General features: G+C 32.1%; 1 protein-coding gene across 1 annotated transcript in view; it reads left to right on the forward strand.

The window, feature by feature from the left end:
* CCDC171 (coiled-coil domain containing 171) overlaps window positions 1-15740 on the forward strand; it is a 224718-nt gene that overhangs the window by 67368 nt on the left and 141610 nt on the right. Inside the window, exons 12-16 of the mRNA XM_004677677.2 lie at window positions 2331-2437; window positions 4178-4267; window positions 5262-5462; window positions 7968-8135; window positions 9545-9733. Of these exons, the coding sequence (XP_004677734.1) occupies window positions 2331-2437; window positions 4178-4267; window positions 5262-5462; window positions 7968-8135; window positions 9545-9733 (755 nt within the window). The remainder of the gene's footprint in view (window positions 1-2330; window positions 2438-4177; window positions 4268-5261; window positions 5463-7967; window positions 8136-9544; window positions 9734-15740) is intronic.

Here is a 15740-nt window from a genome sequence, read left to right on the forward strand (position 1 = left end):
ATGGGTGTAAGTGGGATATACTTCTGGACTTTTTTTGTATAAATGTGTTCAGAGAAAGACACTCTTTTTGTGCAGAATATAAGATTATATATGGGTCGGTAAGGACAGGACATTTTGTCCCCTTATCCCTCAATGCATTAAGATGATTTTATTTTTCTGAATTTCTAAGAGGAAGTTTTTCTTCCTTATTGTAAAAAACCAGCAGATTTCCCAAGTGCCCTTGAATGATTTATTCATGGCCTACTTGTGTAGTAGCAAAAGAAAAGAATTATACATACTATTTTTTTTTATGTCGAGGAAGAGAGCAATTTTTAAAATATATATTTGGAAGACCTTTAATAAAATTTTTAATGAGTTGTCTTTCTAACTCGTAGTTATTACTGAGTACTCACTGTCTCCTTCATTATCATGATTCAGAGCAGTGTCTTTCTTTTAACCCCCCTGAAGGTTAAAAGTATTAGGTATGTGTTCTTTGTGGAATTTTTTTTTTTTAAAGATTTATTCATAGAACTGGGGTATGGGCCATAGGTGCAAGATATTCACCAGACACAGAGCGGGGAGTAGAACAGGCAGATTGACAAAGTGCACTGATGAGGGGAGCAGCGGGTGATAAAGGAGAGGTCTGCCATGCCATGTGGGTCACCTCCGGGGTGCTGGGGTGCGGGGACCAGGGCTGAGGATCGAACTCTCACTGAAGCATCTGCAGCTAGCTTGCAGTGTTGTGCTTTAACCTACTGTGCCACCCGGGAGGGTGTACATTGGATTAAATATTCTCCCACTGCTTAAGAAAGTCTAAACCATACCACTGTGGTTTAAACTATATCTTCATGAATGTAATATGTTTGTCAATATTTTTTCCAAGATTAAAACACTAAATATTACCAATACTCAGATGAATAGTCTATGATAATCCAAAACTCTACTCCCTTATTTTCTTTTTGTTTTATTACTACCTTCACCATCTGTGCAATTCTAGCAGTTGAACAAAGAATCAATGAATGATCTCATGCAGTTATTTTTAACTATCTCCCCCTTCTTTAAATATATATATTAATAATATATTTTTAAATTTTCTCATTCCAGTTACAATTCCCATAAAATTTCCACCACTGATTCACCGTGCACCATCACCATAGTTGCTGCTGCTCTTCGTACCTCTTTTGATCATATTCCTCTCTCACTTCCTGCAGAATGTCTCTGGTTTATAGTTGCCTGTTGATTTCTTCTTATATTTTAAATTCACTGAGGACACTGGTCATTTAACTAAATACCCCATGTTGTGGAATTTATTTATTTGTCTTTTAGTGATTAATTTATTTCACTTAGCATAATACTGTTCACCCCTATCTGCCTAATACTTTGATCAGTAGTAGGAATTCAGTAAATTAGCTGAATGAATCAATGAATAATAAAACATAGTGTTTTTTTAATTTTGTTGAAAATGTGTCTTCTCTCTACATTAATATTTACATTGTAAAGTATGCTGGGGAGAAATTATAACAAGAAAAGAAAACATCTTTAATAAGAATGCTGTAAAATTGCTACCTATTTTGTAATAGTGAAGGGAAGAGTAGTACAATAAGCAGTCAAATTAAAGTGACTTTACAAATAAAACTTCTGATTATTTTAAATTAATAGTTTGAACTACATTTATCCATGTGACCTTGATTTACTCTAACTAGCTTATGGCCCAACTAAATTAAAATAGTTTGAGGGCATAATATGGAAATGTACATATTTTTACAGTAAGTATCAGTTTTAGGGATTTTAATTGAAACATGATGTGGGCCCATGTAGATATAGCATTTTCATTATTTATTTCAAATAGTAACTTGAGAGTTTTAAGGACAGAAGAATATTTCCAGGCAAAACAAAAAATGATGTGCTCTTAGGTTAAGAAATTAATATTTAAACAAGACAGACCTGGCTGATTAGAAACACAAATACCAAAGTAAATGTACATATGTCCTCACAACCATGTATAGACTGTTCACTTAATTGTTGGAAAACAGGTGTGTACAAGTACTTGGGAGCTGGGAAAAAAAGAAAAGAGCTCACTACTACCTATAATATGGGCCTTGCTTAAGTTACAAAATATTCACAAATCTAAAACCTGACTCTATATTAATTTAGAGAGTTAATTAATATGAACACTTTTTTAAAAAAGGATATTGATATGTGGCTATACAACAGTATACTCTGCAGTATAAAATTACAGTGGATGTGTCATCATGTCTTTTCAGCTCTTAATGTAACAGCTATGTTACTGTTTGCTTAGTTTTTGTCTCTGTGACTCTAAAGGTATATTTTCATTCTGTATTTTTCTTGAGGCATCCACAAGGACAAAGATAAACCTCTCAGCTTCTCTGTTGTCCTTGAGACTTTGAGGCATACCTTGACAGATTACCAGAACAAGCTGGAAGATGCATCTAATGAGGTAACACTTGCACTGTTTGGCTGCACACATATAGCCTTTGGCCAGCAGCAGTACGTATCCCTTGCTTGTTACAAAGGTCAAAAAGATTGGGAGTGTTGAATTGACAGCTTCACAGAAACAAAAAATAATAAATTGTCACTGTTCTTTCTTTGAGTATGGTCTAAAGTTGTATCTCACTTATGGTTTTGTAACTTCAGTCAGATATATTTTCCAAAGTTACAAAGACTCTCTCACTTCCTGGCCTTCAGTATTTATCTGTGCTATTCAAATCATATAGTTATTTTATGTGTTATATTTAAAAGTTAATGTACTTTTATTTGGAAGTATGGATATCTGCATTAGAATTTTAGGGTTTGTCAGTATTTGAAGTTAAGAATTCTACAAATTGTGGGAGTCAATAGAAAAGTGAGAAGTTAGTTTTTATTCTTGAAAGGGAGTAAAATGTTGTTACAAGTTTTTCAAAACAAGAATCTGTTTGATGTAATCCACAAGTTTTTAGTTTGCAGATTGAAAAAGCTTATGTTCTTTATAATCTCATTTGTATTGTTAACTGAGTGGTTGATAACTTTTTGGATAAAATATTTTATGAATTTGTACTTTAAAAACTTGAAGAGCTTCTTTAGTTCCATCGTTAGAGAATATGAAATAATTATACTAAATGCAGTGAGTTAGCACAAGAACAAATAGAATGTTCGAAACCAGAGATAAGCCATGTAGCATGGAATCTTGTGTTTCTCCTGCTTATGATTCTTTCATAATAACACAAGTAATAACAAAAGTCTTGTAACCATTATATTTCATTTTTAGAAACTAAAATATTTTATATTATTTTACTTTAGTTTACTAAGGTGAACAAAGAAGGACAAGTGAGTCTTATTAATACCCTCTATCTTGCTCAAAAGGTCTAAAAGAGAGTGACTATTGAAATAATCAAATTTCTATAAAGAACAAATATTGCTAAGTTTTTCCCAGGGAGACAGACAACTATATTGTTAGTAGTTTATGAAACTCTTCTGAGGCCTAGGTCTGGAAGCTGCAGGGTAACTAGGAACATATTACCCACAGCGAATTGTTATTTGGGAGGATGAATGTCACATGATCCTCAGCACAGTTGAAAAGTCGACTCAGCAGGCTTTGGCTTAGTAATGCGCTTTGTTGTGAACCAGTGCCAGAGACAGCAGTGGGGAGACCAAGGGGGTGGCTGCAAAGAAAGCAGAAAGAGCAGTCTGACAGAAAGAAGAATGAACTGTCAAAGAAAATAAATCACAAGCAGAGCAGGACCAACTGATGACCTGCCACAAGCCTTCCCAGTAGGACTGCATGTGACTGACCCTGAAGTTGTCATATGGAGTGAAAGACCAGTGAATGCCCTCATGATGTATAGAAAGAACAGTCTTCTGCTCTGTCCTTTTTTCTTTCCTTCTAGATGCCACTGCTTCTGGCATTTTGGTCCAGTAGGATTTTAAGAATAAAGTTATATTTGTTTACAAGTAAGAATGAAATGCTTTTTCCAGACAAATAGTAGAAATATGCTAACATTACTGACATTTTAAGCTTGAATGCTTCCTTTTCTTTTTTAACCATGTGCGTTTGTGCATTGTTAACTAAGAAATATTTTTAATACTCATTTACTATTGAAAATTTATATCAAGTGATTGCCTAAAAATATTTAAAGATTAGTGTCTGAGTTATCCAACCTTCAAAAATGTTAAAAAAATTACTTATATTTTCTTTCATCAGTTAAACAACATGAATCATGCTAAGGAAAAGGCATCTAATGAACTTGATTCTGCCAAACAGAAAATAGAATTGCAAACTAAAAATATAAAGGTATTATTTTTTAGAATAACTTTTTCCTTTTGTGTTAAGAAACAAATATTTTAAGTGGAGATGTCAGAAAATATATCTTACTATTTTTTAAAGGAATGTTTGCATGCAATTTTAATTTTTTATTGTTTATCAAGGTAACAAGAATGTTTATTTTTTCACTACAAAAGGTTAGAAATTGTTTTGTGAAAGAAAAGCTTTATTTCCCAGATTTAATTATAATATCATAGGTACAAAAAGTTATTTAAGACGTAACAGCCATCCTTAGACATAAATTGAACATACTTTATATAAGCATACAGTGATCTGGAGTTATTCCTCGTTTTAGGATGGAGCCATTTTTTAGTATATCTTGCTTACTAATGAATGGGCTGAGCTCACACCTGGCAAAGGTCCAGGACAATAGTTTGTTTTACTTTTTTGTTCTGGTTTTATGTATTATAGTTTTGCAAAGTTATACTGAGAAACAGTTCTCAGAGTTACCCCAATATTGTTGGAATTTTCCTGTGTTGATTCATGTTGAGTTTGTCATGGGCACACTTCAATAGAACTTGTTCAGTTTAAGGAATAAATATTTCAGCAGAATTTTATGCTTCATAGCTGAGATTTGAATTAGTATTTGGAATGTCACTTGGAAGTAAATGTTCTTAGGTTAAATATAAGAAATTTATTTTTTAAATGTTACTTAATATATTTGAACTACCAAGTTATTTTTAATAGTGTGTTGAAAGATATATTTCCTTTTCAGAGAGCTTTTGGAATAAGCTATCTTTTAATTTTTTTATGGTTAAAACATAACAGATTTTTTAAGTTTCTAGCTAAAATATTATACTTAGAAAATACATTCAATACAATACCTTAATGAAGAGCATTATAATCAAATGCTTGCCTTTGTGATTCTTTCATGTTAAAGCTTTGTAAATCTTTGTGTATTTTATATTTGTATCCCCTGTGATTAACTGGCCTTGATACAATCTCTATTTGATATCTCTGCCAGGACCTTCAGGACAAACTGACTGATGTCAATAAAGAGTTAAGTCATTTACGCACTAAATGTGCAGACAGAGAGGCTCTAATAAGCACTTTAAAAGTGGAACTACAAAATGTGCTGCACTGTTGGGAGAAAGAAAAGGCACGAGCAGCCCAATGTGAAAATGAGCTGCAGCAGCTTTCCCAGGCTTTCCATAAGGATACAGAGGTATTAACCTGAAACAAGACGACTATCTGGAAGGACCTTTCAGTAATCTCAGTTTTAGAAATTTACATACATCAAGTGGTTATTTTAAACTCTTATATGATTTAATTAAAACTTGTTCTGAATATTTTGAAATATTCATGACAGCTGCAGAAACATTTGCTCTCTTTAGTGTCATCCTTTTTGGTAAGAAAAAGAACTTCTATCAGTTATACAACTAATTTCTTTATTTAAATCACCATACCTTAAATATTTATGCTCCTACTAGTTGTTTTAAGTGTTGCTTGCTTGTCAAAGATAATATTATTTTCATTTTAGTAGTTTAGTAACTTAGAATGGTAGGATTTTTTTTTTTTTTTTAGTAATCAGAAAGAAATACTTGGGTCGTGGTACTTGTATTTACAGACTATGATATTAACAACCCATACAGCTGAGTCTTAGTTTGCTTATTTGCACAATAGGAATATATCTCCTTTCATAGCCACTCTTCTTACTTGTTATAATTATAGGGCATTACTCAAAATATAAAAAATACAAGACCCATAAAATTAAAATTTATTTGGATGGCCTATAGAGTCTTTTATCCATTTTTATTAATGACTTTTAAAATGTTTTGACAAAACATTTATATTGTGTATGAACCTGTGCAAATAGAATTGTTATGTCATATTTTCCTTTACCCCTGGGAAAAGAGGTAGTCTAGTCTAGCTAGTGTGGACCTGGTGTATCTGAGTCGTCCTGCATATTGAGTTCATTACTCCAACAAATATGAACATGAGTGCCAAGAGAGTAAAGAGGAAACATTCTTTCCACTCTTCTTACAGTCTGGGATTTAAATTGTGTCCACATGAAGAGGTTGGAATTGTTCTACACATCAGATAATGATTAAAGTAAGGGAAACTAGAAGCCTGACTGTATTGTAAAGTCAGCATGTCTACAGTGTTGTGGTTGGGTTCAACATGTGTGAATTGATTTTGGATCTTAAGATTCTCTTTTCATGCCAAATGGGTGATTATCATGCATGGTTTATCACAGCCCAAGCAAAGAGGACATAATGGCGACACAATGAATTATCCTTGAAGATGAACTCTATCCCTTGGCAAAATGTGGAAGGGGGAGATTCTAGTGCCTTAATATTCTATTTGCTTAGTTAAGTTTAATAAGATTTTTAAACATCCTAACTCAGTTGAAATGCAAAGACATGTTTAATTGGTTAAAAAGGAAAAAAGGCATAGCATAGTTTTGAAGGTTCTGCTATTCTAACTTGTAACTACATATTTTTTTATATTTGAAAAAAATAAAGTGACATATAAAGTGAAGGTAACATACCTATTTTGGTATGTACAGAAAAACTTTCCTAGCAATTTCTCATTAAAAAAACTTTAATGTATGCTATATTCAGTTTTTGTTATCTAGAAGAATAGAGTTTCTATTTTCTACTTACTTTTGTTTTCCTTTAAAAGTTTTCCTTTTCTGTGACCTACTAAAAAGTCTTGAGGGAACTAATTTTATCTGTGTAAAATACTCATTTTGCATCTTTACAATTACCTTTTCTTAAGTTCTATTCTTTGTAACTTTGTAGATGGAACACCTTATAAAGAGAGCCATTTGGCATTTAGTAAGTAAACTTTCATTGTGTGTACAAGATGTAATCATTTTTACTGAATTTTACAGCATAGTGTTGCTAGATCATGTAACAATGCATAATTTAGTCAATAACCTCAATATAATTTTAAAGGACTTTTTCTATATTTCTAATAGTATAGTCTTGAAAATATGTCTTAGGCAGCTATATCCACTTTTCTTTTGCCTGTGACTTTGTAATATTTAAACAATCACAAATGACCACTGTGCCAAATACTATATTATCTTGTAAGTGAAAAAACAAATGAGTCCATCTTCCATATCATTTGTACCACTGTCTGCTTTGCCTAAGGGGCTTGGGATAGATTTCCTGTAAGTGGTAAGTAAACTGGAATCTCTGGAGAAGGGAGAGCTGAGTAGTTGTGTACATGTTAAGAGCAGGTATTCGTATGACTTTTTCTTCAATGGAGTTGAAGAACATTCATATCGGTTTTTGGCTTAAATAACATATTTCGACAAACATAAATATGAAATTACAGAATCACTACACTGACTTCTGTTAGAAGGACTTAGAAACAACTAGTTCAAATATTTTGTGTTCCAGCTGAGAATGGTAAAGTGTGAACAAGCACTTACCCAGATCACATCCCAGAAGTAGCAGACCTGGGCTCAGAAGTCTGGGTTTTCTGGCTTCTAGTCTTCCGATTTGGTTTTTGAATACCAAGCATAAGCAATTCCCAATTTCTATCTCATGCTTATTTTTGAATGGAAAAAAATTGTCATCACAATGACAATATTTTCAGACCTGATTTTTTTAAAAACTGCTTTCCAGGTTTTTGAAATAAATTCTTCATCATGTACTTGATGTGTTTTATTTCTTACAATGTTTATATACTGGAATTAATTTATCTTTTTTTCCCACAGGAGAAGCTAACCTTCCTTCATACCTTGTATCAGCACTTGATAGCAGGTTGTGTGCTCATAAAACAACCAGAAGGCATGCTGGATAAATTCTCCTGGTCTGAGCTTTGTGCAGTCTTGCAGGAGAATGTTGATGCCCTGATTGCAGACCTCAACAGGGCTAATGAGAAGGTAACTGTCCTCAGGCACCAGATACCTCTATTAAATTCAGTGACATTTGTCCACATCACAGTATCATTAAAAGGGGCTGACATTCATCTTATTTCAAAAAGAATTTGGATGTTAATAATTCAATACCATTAATTATGGCTTGTCTACAACTCAGTTTGATACCATTGCTGTGGGCATGTAAATGTGACTGAAGTCTGTATGAAGTCTCTAAGCTCCACTTTCTGTGCAGGACATGCTAATACTACTAGCCAGTATTAGCCACAGGGACCTAATTAAAAGAAAATAAATTAATCTTACTGATGAAGCAATTCAAAGAACTTAGTCATTTACATTAATAAACCAACTCTTTATGTTAGCATAAAATAGAAACAAGATACAGTTATTCAAAAACATGATCTTAAAATTCTTTGCTTAGGAAATAATGAGGTGTTAGTTTAAAAGCATTTAAAATTTTAAAATTATGTTGATAACATTTTTTTCGAGGTATAAAAAACTATATTACAAATTCCATTCAGTGTTTTAGAAGGTAAAAAATATATTGTAGAAAAAAGCAGTAGACTTTATGGTCGTTTTATTATTCACAAGCTTAGGAATTCAATCTTTAAAAAAATATATATATAAATCTTTTGTTTTATTGCCACCTTTAAAGATGTTGATTCTTACCCTGGTTCTATTGATCTGGTCAAAACTATATTTAGTTTCTAGTTTGTAGGTACAAGAAAAGGAAAACTATTTCCTAAGTTAGTGTTTTTCCCCCTAATATGTTGGAATAATAAAAGCATGTTGTGGTCCTATTTTAAGGTGATATTTCTTATTGTTGAGCATTTTACTTTGGTCCTCTAGCCAAATATTACCATACATACTGAGAAATAGGCTTAAGGACATGAGGACATAAACTAGAAGCATAGATGCAGTTTATGCTTGCCAATGTGTGTTTAATGAGTTTGAAAATTATAATTTAAATAATTCTATGTTTTAGCTCTGTAATAGTCATGTCTAAAGAGTTTTTTTAAAAAAGATTTATTTATTTATTTATTCAGAACTGGGGTACAGGCCAGAGATGCGGAGAGTGAGAGGCTTCACCAGAGACAGAGTGGGGAGCAGAACAGGCAGATCAACACAGTACCCTGCTGAGGGGAGCAGCGGTTGGGTCAGGAGAGGTCTGCCGCGCCATGTGGATCTCCTCCTGGGCAGGCGAGGATCGAACTCATGCGGAAGTGGCTTTAGCTTCTCAGTGCAGCGCTTTAACCCGCTGCGCCACCAGGGAGGGCCCTCTAGAGTTTTTTAATAGTGGCAAAACATTAATTGTCATACAAGTTAGATGGTGAGGATTTTCTTAAATTGGATGTTTTTTTGAGAAGCTGATAAAATGGTTTGTGAGCATATGTCCCCTGTTTTGTTCCATTTAGATAAGTCATCTAGAATATATCTGTAAAAACAAGTCTGATACAATGAGAGAGCTTCAGCAGACCCAGGAAGACACTTTTAACAAAGTAGCAGAGCAGATCAAAGCTCAAGAGAGCTGCTGGCACAAGCAAAAGAAGGAACTGGAGCTGCAGTACTCAGAACTTCTCCTGGAAGTGCAGAAAAGGGCACAGGTGTGTGGTTTCTACAAGAGCTTAAAAAAATAAATGCTTAATCTATGTGATATTTTCTTTTAGTACCAGTACCAACTCAGTTTAAAACTTCTTGAGAATCATGTACATCTCTGGGAACACATTTTTATGATCCTCAAACACTCATCCACATAAAGGGATGTGTGTGTGTAAGTGTCTATGTGAAGGGTTGCCTTTGCTTAAGTGTTGAAGTAAATGAATTTCTGGTTAAAACATCCCAAAACTCATTAGTATTTGCTAACTAGCATTTCCTTATTTATTTTTATAATAGGTTAAGAGATGTAGTAAAATATCACCAGTTTGAGTGCAGGGATCCTTCTACCCAGTGTATTATTCCGCTTGTGGTGCTTTCTGTGTTGATCATTGATTCATTTCAAGTTGAAATTTACCATACTTCCTAACACTGTAGGAGAACCAGAGTTATTGATGTAAACCCTATAGTAAAATAATTGACTCTGACATATATTATGTCTTTTATATTATATCTGATTGAGAACAGAAGCTAGAGTTACAACATACCCATATTTTTTCCTGTCAATTATTGTCAATGTAATTTATATTATTAACTGTCAGCCCTCTCCAATAAGGAATAACATAATGATAGTTTGTACTTTTTAAATATTGACTATAATAATGCTACACTCATTTTGAAGATAGGATAATTAGGAACCAGAAGGTTTTATATTCTTCCCATGCTGCAGTCAACAGCATGGTTTGCTATAGGCAGGGTTCTATATTATATGTTCTATACTTACTACTAGTGACTCTTGAGACCTAAAAAGTTTTTTTTTTTTTAAGGTAATATTGTCCAGAATATTCTGTCATATGTGTACAGTTTGATGTTCTGATCAATGTAAACAGCCATGTAGCCTTCATTCCCTTTTAGGTTTGAAACATTTTCATTACCCCAGACAGTTCTTTTGGACCCTGCTCCAGTCAGCTTACATTCTCCACAGGCAACCATTTTTTTGATGCCTATCATTATATACTAGGTTATTTTCACTGTTTTTGAATTGTCTATTCAATATGCAGTCTTTGGTGGGTGACTTCACTCAACATAATTTTTGGTGTTCATGTTCTGTGTGTCATTAGCTCGTTCTCCTTTCATAGTGTGTAGTGTTCCATTTTAAAGTTATACCAGAGTCTGATAAATTATGGGTTGAGATATACTTAAGTGTTTTCATTTTTCCTGGTTAAGAGTAAATTGCCAGATCTTAGGATAGGATAGTATAAGAATTTTCCTTGTTTTACATCCTGTGCAATATTTAGTATCATCAGTCTTTTAAATGTTTAGCCACTGTAGTTCTTTTAAAATGGCATTTAATTTTTAAATGGCTTTAATTACCACTCTCTTGGTGATTAGATGTTGAATGCTTTTCTTGTGCTTATTGACTATTCATATATTTTCCTTTTTGAATTCTCAAGTCTTTGCCCACTTAAAAAATCAAATGTTTGTGTTTATTGACTTCTAAGAGTTATTTATATAGTTAGATAGAATTCCTTTGTCATGTATATGTAGCACTATATAGAAGTTTTAAGCCATATTTTCTTCTAATACTTTCTTCTAATATCTCACTTGCATTTTAATATTTTTGTGTTTCTTTTGATCATTACAAACTTCCAAGTTGTGATCTAGTCCAATGTATACGTCTTTCTCTCTTTTTGGCATTTTTATTTTTTGGTATATTTATGTAATCTTTATGTAAAGGTTATGAGAGTAATCTCCTATCATTCCTTCTAGAAGTTTTATAGTTTTAATGTCTAGGCCTGTAATTCTTTAGGCCTGTAATTCATATCATATTCTTTTTGTGTATGATGCTAGGTGGAGGCAGAGGTTCACTTTCCCCCTACATTTATTTCTTCAATAACTTTCCTTATTGACTAGCTTTGTCCCTTTGTGAAAAAAACAATAAAGCCATAGATGGAGCCACTGATTTATTGTTCATCACTACAGCTTAGCTTTTTCCAGAATGTTATATAAGTGGAATCATGTACTACATATCCTATTGGGTTTGACCTTTTTCACTTAGCAAAATATATTTGGGGTTTATTTGTTGTAGTGTATCATTCTTTCGCTTCTTTTTATTCTTGAGTAATATTCCATTATATAGACATACCACATTTTTTTTTTTTAATCCAGATACTTGCGAATGGGCCTCTGGTCTGATTTTATTTATTTGCAATTATGACTTAAGAAGCTTTAAACATTCATGGGTAGGTTTTTGTGTAATTATGTTTTTCATTTTTCTTGGATAAATATTTAGGAGTATGATATCTAGATGGTATGGTAAGTGCATATTTAACTCTACAAGAAACTCTATCAAGTGGCTGTACTATTTGCATTCTCCCTAGCAATAATGTAAGCCAGTTCTAATTTCTCTATATCTGTGCCTGTGTGTGCTTTCATCATTTGTTCTTTTCCTTTTAGCCATTCTAATAAATATGTAGTAGAATGTCATTTTGGCTTAAATTTTCATTTTACCTATTGAATCATAATGTTGCATATTTTTTCATATATTTGTATCTGCTTTGGTGAATTTTCTGTTCATCTCTTTTGCCCAGGTTTTAATTTGGTTGTTTTCATATTGTTGAATTATGAGAGTTGGTATATTATAGATACATTTGTCAGATATGTGATTTACAAATATCTTCTCCTGTTGTTTTAGCGTTTTTCATGGCAAATGTTTTACATTTCTCTATATAGGATGATATACCAATTTTTTTTTAATTGTATGGATCATGGTTTTGGTGAAATATCTAAGAATTCTTTGATAGTGCAAGGTCAACATGATTTCCTCCTGTTTTTTTGTAGATATCTTTTAGTTTTTGGTATTACATATGTGATCCTTTTTGAGCTAATTTTTACAAAGATGTGAGGTATGAGTCTTTTTTTTAAACTGATGGAGATTTATTTATTCATATTTATTGAAAAGATTATCCTACAATTGAATTGCCTTTGCACATTTGTAAAAAGTCAGTTTATTATGTTTGAGTGAATCTATTTTTGCCTTTCTTGTTTGTACCATTTATTTAAATATTTCCCTAGAACTATTATGCTGATTTGATTTTTGTATATTTTTAGTAAGTTTTAAATCAGATGGAGTGAATCTCCCCACTTTCTTCATTTTTTATCAGTGTTTTGAACTCACTTCTTTATTCCAAGGCATAGAAATTAATTTTCTGACGTAAGAGAGTAAGTCTCAGCATTTTAGAAGATCTCACTGAACTTTTTTTCTAAGAATGTATTACTCCAAGCTTCGATCCATACGTATACAAACTGAAAGTATCCTCTTCATCATTCCTAAGAACATTAGTAGTATATATTGGCATAGTATTTACAAATACATTTTAGTTTTCATGAAAGTATAGGAGTGCACAGCAGCAATTCATTTGTGCTTTAAATTTGGTAAACTTTTGTTATAATGCATTTTATAGGATCGTAAGTTTTATTTTATGAAATTTTGTTTTATTTTATATCTGCTTTTTCACCAAAACTGAGTGAAAGTAAAGATACTTTGATTTCATATTACTTGCATTTTTCAAAAATTAGATTGATAAAGATGTGAGGGGGAAAATCCACAATTGTTTTGATAGGATTGTGGGTTGTAGAAGTAGTTTGGCCTCAGATGAAAATAACCATTAATAGAGTCCATATATAGTCTATATAGGATGATATGCTATATATCAAGTGGATAATCTGTAAAGCCCTGTGTTTTTCGTTTCTTATAAAGAAGTGTCTAGTTAAAAACAGATAGTTAAATTACAAAGTTTTTTTTTGATTTGAATTGTTTTTATCTGAAAAAAGTATGGTATATTTGAAAGATTTGAATGTATAAGCGTTAAGACAATTAGTGGAAATACTATTTGATAAATGAAACTTGAGCAATAGGAAGTTTGATTTTAGCACCACAGCACATTTTTAGCATTAGGTAAAATGTGCTAGGCACATGGTTGGGAATTCTTAAAAAAAAAAAAAAAGTTTAAATACTTTGGAGTCATCATGCAAATAAATTTCAGGAATCTGTGTTCACTGAGATCTGGGCTTAGTACCACATTGTATTGCACTTAGTAACTTTGCTTTGTAATCTTAGTATTTATATTCTTATTTCTTTTCTATCTGAGAAAGATAAAATTATTGGAACAAGAACTTCCTTTCAAGAAGCAATTTTTTTATTATCAGTTAAGTATGATTAACCCTTGATGTAATGCAATATTTATTGCAAACATTTAAATTTATTTTATATTTTAGTAAAATCAGGTGAGTTTGGAGTGGCAAATAAAAATTAAAGAAAATCAGATTCACCATGCTATGTTGCATTTTATTCCTCTTATATAATGATATTGAAAGTACATTTGGCAAGAATTCTAGGTTAGTCATAAAAGTATCATTAGCTGTTGAAAATTTATAGGATTTTAATTGAATTCCAAAAATACTCAGAGATAAAGTGCAGTTCGTTTATATTGCTGGAAGAGATTCCTATACATCCTGCCTGAATGATTCGCAGCCAGTTATACCATATTTGCATGGACTGTAGCTTGGTGGGTATGGACACCTTTAATGAAATACTGGAACTTCCTTGGAGTTTTTTCAGATAATTGTTTTTCCTAATAGCAATATTAATTCAAAATGCATAGTGCTTGATAAATTTTTTCAATGTTTTTGCACACCTTTGTCAGCCTCCTCTTACTTAAGTACCCCAACAAGCATGGTCCTTTATGCATCATTTTGATTTTATGAAAGTGAAACTGAGAACTGAAGTTGATATTTTTACATTGAGGAAGTTTTATGGACAATATTAGAATTGAAATAGCAGATGTAGAATGTTTAGCACCTTGTTAGGCATTTAGATGCTGCAACGCAATTGTGTAATATTTTAAAATTTTATCATTATTATCTTCCAGTAATTTTGCATTATTCTGAACTCTATATATTTAAAAACATGTTATTTTTGTACATTAAAAAATCTGAGAATAAGCTTAATGACAACACAATTTAGTTGTTGTCCTCACATTTCCAAGTGATTCTTGATTCATAATTAAATATGATACTGTGTGAAGAAGCTTAAGGAGTGCCATTCTGTCAGACAACCACAAGTGGCAGTTCTCTTTATTTCTCTCAGATCTTTTCTTCCTGAGAAAGTAAATATTTAGTGTATTCTTTTCCAAAAATGATACTGTAGGTAAAAAATGTAGACAACTTTTATATAATGTGTTAACATTAACAAATTGCATGTCATAAGCACATACATGGTAAACTATGTTTCATGTTGTGGAGTGGAGGTATAATACTTAGTTCTTTCCTCACAAAGTGTAAAATTCAGCTGGGAGGAATATATCAGTATATACTCACATAAGATACATCATAAGACTACATAATTGTCAAAAAGAATGGTATAAACTTGGAAGAGGGTTGATCAGAGGTTGAGTATACTTACTAGAAGAGTTTGGAGTCGTGTTGGGTCATGTTGCAAAGATCTGAAAATCCAAAGTAAGAGAAATATGGGAACATAGAATTGAGAGAGATGCTACTTTATAACTATCTGAGGTAATATTTTTTTTTTTATTAAAAAGTTTATTTTTACATCATTTTTCACATTTTTTTTTTCATCTCAATTGTAATCCCCACGGGTTTCCCATCTCTGAGGTAATATTTTTAACAGTCAGCAAAATCAAGCATCTTATTGGTATTGCCACACTTACTTAAATTCTAATGGTGTAGAGAACTCTGTTCTGTTGAAGACACCATGATGGAAGTGCCATGTTATATGGTAATTCTATATTTGACTTTTTGAGGAACTGTATAAAAAGACAAGATACATAACTTACAAAAAATAAGACATTTTGAATGGAGCACTTTGATGTCTGTGTGCCATTAAATTCCAGTTTTGAAAAAGAACTCAGAAAGTGAAGGTGATAAAATAGAATTTTATTCCCTAGGGATATCTTTGAATATATATATATATATATATATATATATATATATATATAT

The sequence above is a fragment of the Condylura cristata genome, unplaced genomic scaffold (assembly GCF_000260355.1).
Source record: "Condylura cristata isolate star-nosed mole 26May11 unplaced genomic scaffold, ConCri1.0 scaffold00006, whole genome shotgun sequence".
NCBI classification, from domain to species: Eukaryota; Metazoa; Chordata; class Mammalia; order Eulipotyphla; family Talpidae; genus Condylura; species Condylura cristata.